This window comes from Chenopodium quinoa, unplaced genomic scaffold (genome assembly GCF_001683475.1).
Source record: "Chenopodium quinoa cultivar QQ74 unplaced genomic scaffold, ASM168347v1, whole genome shotgun sequence".
Classification (NCBI taxonomy): Eukaryota; Viridiplantae; Streptophyta; class Magnoliopsida; order Caryophyllales; family Amaranthaceae; genus Chenopodium; species Chenopodium quinoa.
In genome coordinates, this window is record NW_018745286.1 from 4,485,327 (window position 1) to 4,498,357 (window position 13,031).

The 13,031-nt window shown below is 39.2% G+C and overlaps 1 protein-coding gene across 1 annotated transcript; it reads right to left on the bottom strand.

The window, feature by feature from the left end:
- Positions 1-10,771: 10,771 nt before the first annotated feature.
- LOC110712076 (uncharacterized protein K02A2.6-like) lies at positions 10,772-12,739 on the bottom strand. The gene is made up of 3 exons (XM_021890497.1): positions 12,535-12,739; positions 11,920-12,011; positions 10,772-11,341 (listed from the first exon to the last, which is right to left on the bottom strand). The coding sequence occupies exons 1-3, from the start codon at positions 12,737-12,739 to the stop codon at positions 10,772-10,774; spliced, it is 867 nt and encodes a 288-aa protein (XP_021746189.1).
- Between the last annotated feature and the right edge of the window lie 292 nt (positions 12,740-13,031).

Here is a 13,031-nt window from a genome sequence, read left to right on the forward strand (position 1 = left end):
CTAAACGGATTAATAACAAACCCTAGCATGTCACTAACAAATAAAGATCAAAGCTTTAACCTAAACATGATACTAGGAAGCATGATATTAAAAATATTAATTAACACCCTAAACATGATACTATAAATCAAAATAAACATCCTAACATGATACTAGGAATCATAAAAGCATCCTAACATGATACTAGGAATTAAAATAATATTATAAGCATTATTTCTATATCAAAGGAATAAGGATAGAAGATCTACTCACTTTGATGGCTTGTACATCTTTCTATCAAAATAATACACACGTTAGTAACTTCAAGAAAGATTAAATCAAATAAATCAAATAAGAATTTAAATATAGATTTGGGACCAAACCCTCAAAACTATCAACCTTTCACGTCGAGGTCGAAGGCAACTATGAGATTGGCTTGGATTACTCGAACCTCATGAAGGAGGTATGGTGTATAATATCAAAAAGGTGTTGGGATGTGTTTAGGCTAAGCTAAGGCTAGAAAGAAAGAAAGAGAGAGAGAGAAAAGCTTTTAGCTTAGAGAGGGGATTAGATGATGATTGTTGGTAATCAATCTTGTTGATGACTGAAAACGGGGTGATACAACCTCTATTTATAGGAAAAAGAGGGTTGAAGGATTAGAAAAGATCCGAATTCGAATCGGAATAAAACTCTTGCGATAGGCAGCAGTTTTTGCAGTTTTTGTTTTCATCATAACTTTTGATCCAGAAGTCGGAATAAGATAAATAATATGTCTTTGGAAACTTATTGAAGTCTACTTTCCAACCCAATTAGAATCAGATTAAAATCTTTTGTAGAATAAAAGATATGGCCGAAAGAGTAGAACTGTGTCAGTTTTGGATAGAGTTTGGTATTTCGTTCATATCTTTTTCGTTATAACTCGCAATTGGGATTATGATATAACATTGGAAATATAGTTTCAAGGGATATCTAACCATCTAATTTTTGGATAAAAATTAGGTAGCACGAAAATCATATCTGAAAATCTTTGAATTCGATTAGAATAAGGACTTCCAAAAAGAGGAGTTTTATTCTATTTCAAACTCTTTGAACTTTTTCTTTCAAAAAGGATAGATTAGAACCTTCCTAGAAATTTGTAGAAGCTTAAAATAAATCCTAATTGGTTTAGGAATGGGATTAAAGCCTTTGGACCCTCCACATGATCATTGGGTCGTAGGTAAGATGGACCTAGGTTTGGTTAGGGCTTAGTTTAGTATTTTGGCCATAACGTTTTCGTTTTAAGTCGGATTTGGGCTTATAATATATCATTGGAAAGCTCTTATCAAGCCCTATCCAATTAAATAATAATTAGACGAGGATTATGGACCAAAATAATCAAGTTTTGACGTTTTTATAAAGAGGACACAAAATGAATGATTTTAAGCACACGAAATGAATGATTTGGGTTTAAAGGCACGAAATAAATGATTTTGACTTAAAACATTTAAGAAAAGCTTAGAAATATGGTTAAGGCTTAGCAAATTCACGAGACTCTTCAACTATTCACCTAACTCGATAATCAAAGACATGAAAGGTACTCATCACTAGGTCTGGTTTTTGGGGAGACACAATCAGGTGTCTACAGGTATTGATGATGATTGTTGGTGATTGAAAACGGGGTGATATGACCTTTATTTATAGGGAAAAAGAGAGTTGAAGGATAAAAAAAGAGTCAGAATTTAAATTGGACTAAAATAAGTCTCATCGCGGCGCGATAGCTTTACCGCGATGCGACAAGTCCATCGCGGCGTGATGGTTCTGTCGCTCTGCGATGGTTTTGAAAAAGATAGAATTCGTGCGAAATCCGATTTCCAATCGGATTGAGTCAATCAAATTTCTGTACGTATTCTATTTTGACTGGGATTAGGATCATAAAAAAAGAGATGTTTTATTCAATATCAAATTCTTAAATCTTAATCTTTCGAAAACAGGATAAATTAGAACGTTCTAGAGGATTCTAAAAACTCATAATAAATCCTAATGGATTTAGGATCGAAAACAACCTTCTAGAGGTTTCTAGAAGCTTGTAATAAATCCTAATTTGTTTATGAATGGGATTAAGATAAATGGACCCTCCACATGATCATTGGGCCGTAGGTAGAACTTGGTTTAAGCTTGGTTTAGTATTCTAGCCATAACTCCTTCGTTATAAGTCGGATTTGGGCTTATAATATATCGTTGGAAAACTCTTTTCAAGCCCCATCCATCTACAAAATAATTGGACTAGGACTATGGACCAAGAATAATCTGGTTTTGACGTTTTTATAAGTTGGACTCGAAATGCATGATTTTAAAGAACACAAAATGAATGATTTTATGTTTAAAGACACGAAATGAATGACTTTGGTTTAAAACATTTAGTAAAGGCTAGGGGTATGGTCAAGGCTTTAGGGAACTTCACGAGGCTCTTCAACTCCTCACCGAACTCGTTTATCAAAGACGTGAAAAGTACTCATCACTGGGCTTGGTTTTTTGGGGATACAAAATCAGGTGTCTACTGAAGCCCCCACTTTGACTGAGTCAGGAGAAACGTAAAGTTCGAAAACAAAAGTCAAAGTAGATCGATAGGGACGGAGAATGATCCAGAACGTTCTGCGATCCTAAATTATCCCTTTTAACGACGATACCAGCAAAAAACGTCAATTCTACAAATAAAGGAGTTAAGAAACGCGTATCTGGATTTGCCGATAACACGTCTCTGGGTGACATCAATTTTGTTTTATTTGACAACCTTCAAATTATCAGGGAGTGCCATCGAAGACCGCTACGCCTCGTGCCATTTTATCAAATCAAGGGGAACAACCTCCAAATTATCAGGTAGCGCCGTTGAAGACTACTACGCCTTGAGCCATCTTCTCAAATCAGGGTGACAACCTTCAAATTATCAGGGAGTGCCATTGAAGACTATTACGCCTCGAGCCATCTTCTCAAATTAGGGAGACAATCTCCAAATTATCAGGGAGTGCCGTCGAAGACCACTTCGCCTCGCGCCGTATTCTCAAATCAAAAGGGACAAGCTCCAAATTATCAGGGAGTGTTGTCAAAGACCACTTTGCCTTGTGTCGTCTTCAAATCTTCTTGTCTTCACGCCTTGGAAGTGATAGCTCCTCACGCCTTGAAAAAACCTACCGTAAAACCTTATTCCTCAAGATCTTACCGAGTCTCTAATTGATTTCCGTAGAAATCTTCCATCCTAGGAATTCCTTGTGATTATGATGAATCACCACTCAATTAATATTCTCAATCAATACTCAAGTGCGTTCAATCAATCAATATCTAGTCAAAATGCGATCATCATCAGGCCGATCATCAATCAAATTGTAATTGGGCTAAATACTAATCAAATCAAATCATTTTCTCGTTAATTGCACATCACGATGCTCAAAGGAATCAAATGCTCATCAAGAGGCTTAAATGGATAATATGGACCAATAAATCAAGTTTCGGGACCTTCAAAATGCTGATGCAGGCGGAATCAGACCCATCGCGCCGCGATGGGCTTGTCGCGTCACGATGAATTCACAATTTTCGGATTTAAACTCTTTTTCTTCCTCATTTCGCTGCTGCTCTTTTCCTCATTCGCTCGCCGCGGAACTTTAAATCACTCGTTCTTGGTCATTCCTCAACCAAATCAACCAAAATTTGCGTCAAATCGTTGCATTTTCACTCACCTACACCGATATATGTTAGTTTTTCTCAATCTCTTCTTGTTTTGGGTGAATTTCGAGCATGTTCTTTGTGATTTTTCGGAAAATCCGAAATGGGTTTGCTTAGTTATCTCCTTTTTTTTTGAAATTCTTGCCATGAATTCGCCTATATATGTTTGTATATTGGTTTGTGAAAAATTTAAGATTATAATCGCTAGATTTGGTGAAGAAACGAGCATTTTGCCATTTGTTGAACATTCTAGGTTCGTGAGTACAATGTAGCTTGTTCTCGGTGATTTTTCTTGCTCTTTGTGTTTAATTTGTTGTAATAATTTTCATAAACTTGCAAGAAATTGTTTTGGTACTCAAAATCTTTGTTGTTGTGCAAATCAAAATCATATTCTGTTTTTGCATTTTTGTACTCTATTTTAGATGAACATAGTATCATGCAGCTAGGCAAACTTTAGATACTAAGAAAATTTAATTTACTATTTTTATACCAACAACAAATAGCATGGCACGACGTCGAGGCACTGGCTCACGTTCTCGCTCTTCTCACCGAGAGGACGAGGCAGTTTGAGAGGGGAAGGCGATGAGGGACGCACCTCTACTAGCCGGACGTGGTAACTCCTTGCTTGGGATGAGCACACCCTAGCTTTTCAGCCTGTTAATCACATCTCATAGCGGGTTCTGCTAGGTTTGACTAAGGAGCACGTGGGTTGCCACGACTCGGGCAATGAGACCATCTTGTCTTTGTACCACCACGACATCACTAGGGTCGAGACAATGAGAGTTTTTTGAGAATCATGTGGGTTAACTCCCCTGCTGCGAGTTGCTGAGGCCTTCCAGACTTTTTGGGAGAGCCGTTTCATTGTCCGTGGTGCCCTGGAGTTCTTCTGGGATACCACGAACACCTTCCACTTTCTGTGGGGTGAGAGGACTATCACCCCACTCAACTTTTCTATCATTAGTGGGCTCGAGTTTTTCCCGACTCGAGTTCCTATGGACAAGTCGTTGTCGTTGACTTCTCTAGAGACTGCAGCTCTTCTGGGTCCTATTGTACATAGGGCTGCCGCTGACACTAGGGAGAAGAACTCGTGTATGAGGTCGATTCGTACTCAGTTGTTGGTTTAGGCTTGAGGTGACGATGCGACTACACTGGAGCAGCGGGTCCGCATCTTTGTTCTTATTCTCATGTCAGGGACCATTTCCCCTAACAGAGGAAGTCGTGCTCTAGTACGCTATTTGCCCGCCCTGCGCGATCTCCCGCGGGTCAGTACATTTGACTGGGCCAGCGTTGGCTTCGCTGACCTCCTTCGGGGGCTGTGGCTGGGATGCCGCCAGCGGCATTGCGGAGCGGAGATCTCCGTTTCTGGCCTTTGTAAGGTCGTAGAGGTATATTCCTCTTATCTTGTGATCTTAACTCAAGTTTTGATTTTCATTATTTCTGAGACTTCTTGGCTTTTTCGCAGGTCTGCTCTACGAGTAAATTCCTTCATTAGCTCCGGCGAGGCCTAGGGCTAGTGGGCTCCTAATCGCTGCCAACTAGTAGGACCGTCGTGCTTGTCTATCTTCTGCAGCTGCTGTCAGGGTTGTTGTCTTTGATGTAAGGACATTTTTTCCTTCTTGGTTCTCTAGGTTCTATCATGAGTTTTTGACATATATCTTTTGTTTAGCGCCCTAACGTTCGATACCGTCCATGGACTGACTTGGGCGATTTCTGGCTGGCTTCCCAATACACGGCTGAGAGGCGTTTCTTCTAGGGTACCTATGATGTAGTGTGGTACCTGGGCGAGAGAGTGGCTATTCGATACTCCTTGGACGGACCTCTGGTTCCTGAAGATCCTCCTGCCTTGATGATGAGTCAGGAGAGACTCCAGTTGCATTTTATGGATGGTGCCATAGGTGAGGACTTCCGGAGGCATATCTACCTCGACCGCTCTTATGAGGAGGAGCTGCTTCCTCGACCAGCTTGTATACCTTAGTGCGAGGAGGTTCGTAGATCATTTATTAGCCATTTCATCTTTTCTGTAGCCCCTATCGGTGCTAATTATTAGATTATCTTACAAGAGCAGAGAGAGCCTGAGGTGTTCGAATCCCCGCGACTGTCCATTCGCTATCAGGGGGTTCACGGTCCCATTGAGGAGACGATCCCTCTAGCCCCAGAAGAGTGGTGGTTGGTGGAGCGATCTATCCCTCGCTCGACGAGATAGGTGAGCTTTTATTCTTTTTTTAGTTTCATGCATGTATCATTTTGTTTTTTGTTTTTTTTTCCTAATTTTATCTGATTTTTGTAGCTCTCTTGAGAGGTGATGGTGTGGATAGCAGCTGTCATCGACGCCTATTGATATTAGCTAGCGAGGTGGAGCCATCGGGCGTCATGTCGACGTACGGAGGATGTCGCGCCGGTTTGTCTTTATGAATTCCTATTTGTTTATCTATTTTGCCTTTTTTTTTACGGTTTAACTCATATTTCTTTGACTTTGTTGCAGACTAGTCATCGATCACGCACTCATTTGAGGCTAGAGGGCTCGAGATTGGCAGGAGCAAGGCGTCGTCGCACGTCGTTGGAGATCCCAGGCAAGCAGGAGACGTCTGGCCAGGCGGAGGTTGATGATGGTGACAGCCCGAGTCACGGGTCCTCGTCGACAGAGATGTTCCCACCTGGCTTTGGTACCCTAGTGGTTCGACCTCACGTGGTTTCGGGCGCGTTCGAGGATTGTCCATCGTCTCAGTTTGGTAGTGGGACGTACGAGGTTGGCTCGTTGTCGCAGTAGCCTACTCGTACTCCCCTTGCTGGCAGGAGCTTTCAGCAATATGGCCCTCAGGGAGGTCCACAGTTCACTCAGTGGATTGGTCCCGCGCTCGTGATCCCCATGACGGTTGGTGCTCATTCCACTCAATTGGTGACTCCTCGGTCTGCATTTTTCTATGATACGATGGGCATTCCTCGGGAGCCTCGTCCTCCAGCACCCTAGGTGTTCCAACATTATTTCTTCCCTTTTCTAGACTATTTCAGACTTTTCTTATGTATTATTCATTTTATCGCCTTTTACAACATTTATGTACATTATTTAGACTCATATGTTATGTGTTTTCTGTTTAGACTCTATTCATTTTTACACTATTTTTATGTGCGTATGAGTGTGGGATTTTGTGACAAATTTTGCGAAAAAAATCAGTCATTTTTATTATCATTGGAGGGTAACCGACTTTCTCCCCTAAAAGAAAAATGTAAAAAGAAAATGAGGGAACAAATAAGTTAATTTGAAATTCCTAAAAGAAATTCCAATCAATAAGGATGAAATTAAAAAGGTTGAAATATCATAGGAAAGGGTAAACAGTATTCGGATAAGGTAGGAAAAGTGAAAATAAGCTGGATAAATATCCGGATAATCAAACCATGAAATTGAATCAAAGTCAAATCAAAGAATCAACCAGTCGTGTTTTGTATTACGAACGTTAGGTTCCATCGTGGCGCAACAGGTCATCGCGGCGCGATGGTCTTATCGCGGCACGATAGTTCTGGGAAATCCGGCTTTGAATAAAACTCAAATTCCTCTTCAATTGTGTTTATAAAAAGCCCCCGAATTCGTCATACTCTGCATAATTCATGTCATTAGCTTCTATATTCTTCCTAGCTTTCATAATCTAGTAATCATGTCTAAGAACTTTTGTGAGATTACTCGCGAATGGTGTCGGTCTTTGACCAACAGTGAGAAAAAAGAGCTTAAATACCTCAACATGAATGGTCTATTGGGTATTAAGTCTGTAGATTTCGATAGTGATTTTATTCATATGGCAATTGAATATTGGGACCCCAACACTAACTAATTTAGGCTAGGAAACGACGAAATTAGCCCCCTGCCTGAAGAGTTAGGTGCTATTTTTGGCTTTCCCTCTTTGCATCTTGCCGTAATCCCCACAATATGAGAATATTATTACACGGATTTTGAGCATTTTTATAATCTTAGGGAAATCGATTTGAAATCTATAGTTCATGGAAAAGAAGTAGATCTAAGAAAATTTGCATCTTTTTTCTTTAATGGACCTAAGTCTTATTCTTTTCACAAATATAGAAGGAGAGCTTTTCTATTCTACGTGTATAGTCAATTCTTACTCAGTAGTGGTAGTAGCCATACGGGTCAAGCTATACTAGCATAAGTCATGGAGCAAGTTGATGCTGGAAGAAATCAATGCCTTTCATAGTTAGGGAAACAATGATGAGTTTAGATGAATTGAAAAAAGATCCCAAAGCACCAATTCGAGGATCTCCAATATTATTACAGAAAATCAATACTTTTAATTGCAGAAATCAAAATATCTAATTTTGTAGTGTAATAAACAATTATTCTTTATTCTTGCAGATTTGGCTAATGGAAAGGCTTGGATTAATCAACCCTCCGGATAACATTGAAAATTATACTCCTAATTGCCTTGTGAGAAGGAAGAAGGGATTTTCCTTAAAGATGGGACGTCGGGGGTGGAGCAAGATATTTAAAGCTCGCGATTTCTCTATCAAGTGGGTTGTACCCTGGTGGAAAACTGAGAAGATGAATGGAGTTAATACTCAAGCCTTTTTTCGCATCCCAAGCTTATCAAAGTTGACTTTTTACTTCCCTTCTAGAGTGATGAGGCAGTATGGACTTGCTCAAATTATCCCTTCTGGTTATGATCGTCGTCCTCATGAGTATTCTATATCAAAGAAGTTTAGAGGTTCGACGATAATTGGTACGGCAGACCATTATGGAATATTGTTTCTAATAGGGTTCTTCCTCCTTTGTCTCGCGAATATAAACAATGGCTACTTGCTCGAAATCAAAAGGACAAGAACAAGGCTCAAAATTTAAATTCCAAGGGTGCAGGGAGGAGCAACATTAAAGACCGTCTAGGGGGCAAGAAGGCTCCTCCTAAAGATCGTCTGGGTTCAAAAGTTGAATTCAAGACTCCTATCATGCCTAAGAAAAAGGGTGTCATGGAGAGCAAACGAAAAAGGAAGGCTATTCCTATAAAGAAGGAAAAGAAGGCTTGGGTTGAGAAAAAGGTGGGGATCTTTGCTAAAGGGAAAACTTCTTCCTCTAAGGTTTCAGTTTGCTCTTCTAAAGGTTCACTCTTGGTGAAGGAATTGTCGGAAGATGAAGACACGGACAAGAACTGGAAAAGGGCTCGAAAGGAATAGGAAGATTAGACTTAGAGTATTGCTTTGCCTTTAATTTTATTAGACAAATCTTAATTTCAAGTTAATTTTATTTTCAAGCCTTTAAATCATCAATAATGTAATTTCAATTTCAATTCAATTATTAATGCAATTTTTATCTTTCAAATAAATTAACTATATTTATATAATAATCCTTTATTAGAAATCACTACAAAAATTTGGCCTTTTAGCGACAGGTGAGATCCGTTGCTAATTTCTAAAAATCCTTCGCAGAACATAGCTAGCTATGGATATCGACAGAATCACTCCACTGGTAAAAACTTTGTCGCTAAATGGATTTAGAGACGGGAAAAAAAATTTGTTGCTAGATTTAGCAATGGCAAAAAAAAATTCCGTCTCTAAATTTAGCAACGGAAAAAAAAATAAAAAAATTGTCGCTCATATCAGCAATGGAAAAAAAAATCTGTGGCTAAATTTAGCAACGGAAAAAAAATATTTTGGGTCTAAAAGTATCCGCTATTTGGTTCAACCTCAATCGGCTCAACCCGACTCGGCTTTGAATGTAAGGCTCCTTGAATCCCCAATTTTAGGAATTGCAATTGGTAGGAGTTGAACCCGTGACCTCAAAGTCACATAGTAAAACTCTAACCAACTATACCAAATATAATTTGTTTACTTCTACGCACATAATTGATAATAAATGAAAGAAATATTAACGACAGAATTTAAAATTCGTCTCTAGTTTAAAAAAGGATTTTCAAATTTGTCTCTAAACTAGAGACGGATTTGAAAATCCGTTTCTATTTTACATAATTCCTCTCTAAAGTAATATTTTACATAATTTGTTTCGAAAATAATTTAGAGATGAAATTTAAAATCCGTCGCCCATATCAGCAACAGGAAAAAAAAATACGTCTCTAATTTAGCAATGGAAAAAAAAATCCATCTCTTATTTAGCAAAGGAAAAAAAATGCGTCTCTAAATTTAGCAACAGAAAAAAAAAATTCGTTACTAATTTAGCAACGGAAAAATATAAAATCCATTTCTAATTTAGAGACAGATTTTCAATTCCGTCTCTCATTCAAAGATGAATTTTTTAATTCCGTCACTTAATTAATTTAGAGACAGATTTTTTAATTCCGTCTCTAATTTAGAAACGGATTGAATTCCATCACTAGAATTCCATTTCTATATGGACATTTTTTTTGTAGTGAATAATAATTTTCTTAAGCAATGAAAACAACTTGAACGATTTCAAAATAATCCAAATACGGAAGTCGGAAAATTTTCGAAATTGTTTGAAAAATATTGCAATTAATCGCAAGTGCTTCGGTGGGAAACAAATTTTTGTCGCGGCGCAATGGGTCCATCCAGGCGCGATGATTCTATTGCGGTGCGATGGTCCTATCGCGGCGCGCTAAAGTCTGATTTGCTGCAATGCTGAAGCTTCGACTTGATTTTTGCAATTTTGTGTCGATTTATTGCGTTCAAATGCGGGATTTTGAAATTTTAAAGTGGTCGCACCCTACGGAAGGGTTGCCTACATATCCTTATTAAAGAATCAGGCCAAACGTAGCTCTCTTAAGTACGGAACTCATTAGATCATGGGTAGAACTTCTTGAGTTGGTCAAGATTTGTCATTTTGGAGAACTTATTGCCGTCCATATCTGTTAACTTAGCTGGGCCTCCAGATAGGATGGTTTTGATGATGTATGGTCCAGACCAATTAGGCTTGAATTTTCCTCTTGGATCCAGAAACATTCTTTCTAAGTGCTTTTAACACCAAGTCTCCTTCCTTGATGTTTCTTGCCTTGACCGTTTTATTAAAGTATCTAGCCATACGTTTTTGGTAGCATTGAACATGATGCAAGGCTTATAACCGCTTTTCATCGAGTAGAACTAGCTCTTCATATCGTGCTTTTGTCCACTCAACCTCATCAAGTTTATTTTACAATGCTATGCGCAAGGAAGGTATTTCTAACTCTACAGGTTGTACGACGTCCATTCCATATACTAGTGAGAACGGCGTAGTTCCTGTGGATGAGCGGATTGACGTCCGATAACCCCAAAGAGAAAAGTGGAGTTTGTCAGGCCAATCCTTGTAATTTTTTGTCATCTTCTCGATGATTATCTTAAAATTTTTATTTGCTGCTTCTACTGCACCATTTGCTTCAGGTCTATGTGGAGAAGAGTGATGATGTTGAATACCATACTTTTTAAGTAAGTCTTCACACTTCGCTTGAAAGTGAGTACCATTGTCATTAATCATTTCATGTGGGACTCCATACCTACGTATGATGTTCCTTTTGATGAACACATGCTTTGCTTTGAGTTTTGCGTACAATGCCGCTTCAACCCATTTGGTGAAATAATCGATGGTAACGAGGATGTATTCATGGCCTCCTAATCTGGGTGGAGTGATCTTTCCATTGATATTTATTCCCCAAGTTGAGAATGGCCATGGAGATGTGTAAGTGTAAAGAAGAGAAGGTGGAACGTGCTGCAAATTGGCATATATCTGGCATTTTAAATATCTCTTCACATATTGATGGCAATCACTTTTCATGGTAGTCTAATAATAGCCTTGACGTATGACCTTCTGGACTAACATTTTACCATTCATATGTGTTCCACTTGCTCCCTCGTGGATAATTCTCATTGCCTTTTGTGCCCTCCTTTTTTCCTACGCATAAGAGAGCTCTACCTTTAGGTACCCTTTTGTGAAGTTCACCGTTTATGAGTAACCGAGCTGTGAGGTTAAGAGTCTCAAAGCACGTTTCGCTCTTTGTCAATATTAGGTGGATATTCCCCATTGGTGACATAATTGAGAATGTTTGTGTAACATGGTTCTTCTTCATCTTCTTGGACTTTTTCTTCATCCTCGAGAGCTTGAACATAGGCAAGCTTATGCCTTTTTTATATGGTTAGAGGCATTTGCTCAACCTTCTTAGGAATCCTAACCATCGAGGCTAGTATTGCTAAGGCATCAACAAATTGGTTTTCCTCTCTTGGTAAATATGTGTATTCTACCTTTATGAGTTGATCAGTGAGAGTTTCCAAGTAGGTTTGATATGGAGCGAGACTTTCACTCCTTACCTTCCACCTCTTGGAAATTTGATTGATGATAAGGGATGAATCTCCGAATATTCGAAGCTTTTTGACTCCTAGTGATAATGCTGTTTCGAGGACTACCACACATGCTTCATACTCCACAGCATTGTTGGTAATGTCGAAGTCAAGCTTTATTAAAATTAGGATATGCTCTTCCTTTGGTGACACTCATAAGACTCCTACGCCACATCCTTTTTGGTTGGATGCACCGTCAAAGTATAGTGTCCAAGTGTCGTCCTCAGTAACAATTAATTCTTCGTTTGGAAAATCGTTTTCTTGGACCCGTGTTGAGTCTTCAATTGGAAATCTGCTAAGAAATTAGAGACTGCGGATCCTTTAATGGAATTTTGAGGCATGAACCTTAGGTTGAATTGATCTAAGTTGACTATCCATCTTGATATTCTTCCATTAAGTGTGGATTTCTCAAAGAGATACTTGAGAGGATCCATTCGGGACACCAATGGGCTGTGTGAACGAGCATGTAATGTCTTAACTTCGTTATGGCCCTCACAAGTGTGAGGCACAGCTTCCCAAGTGGTGTGTAGCGGACTTCATATTCAAGCATCTTCTAACTTAAGTAGTAGATGGCATTCTCCTTACCTTCCACTTCTTGTGCAAGCATAGCCCCCATTGTTTCTTTGGTAACTGTCAAGTATAGACGAAGAGGAATGTCTGGTAGTGCCGGCGCCAGTACAGGAGGATTTACAAGGTAGGCTTTGATCTTGTCAAAGGATTCTTGGCACTTATCGTCCCATACCACTGGTACATTCTTCTTGAGTTTCTTGAATATTGGTTCACACACCATGGTGAGTTTTAATATGAACCTACTTATGTATTGCAACCGGCCAATGAATCCTCGAATTTGCTTCTCGTTTTTGGGCGGTGGCATGGACATGATAGCCTTGATTTTAGTGGGGTCTACTTTAATTCCTCTAGAGCTAATGACATAGCCTAAAAGCTTCCCTGAGGTATCCCCAAATGCACACTTGGCTGGATTTAGCCTCATGTTGTTTTTACGAAGCCTTTCGAAGGATTTTCTCAAGGCTATTTGGTAAACAGGGTGATCCTTAGATTTTACAATCATATCGTCCACGTAC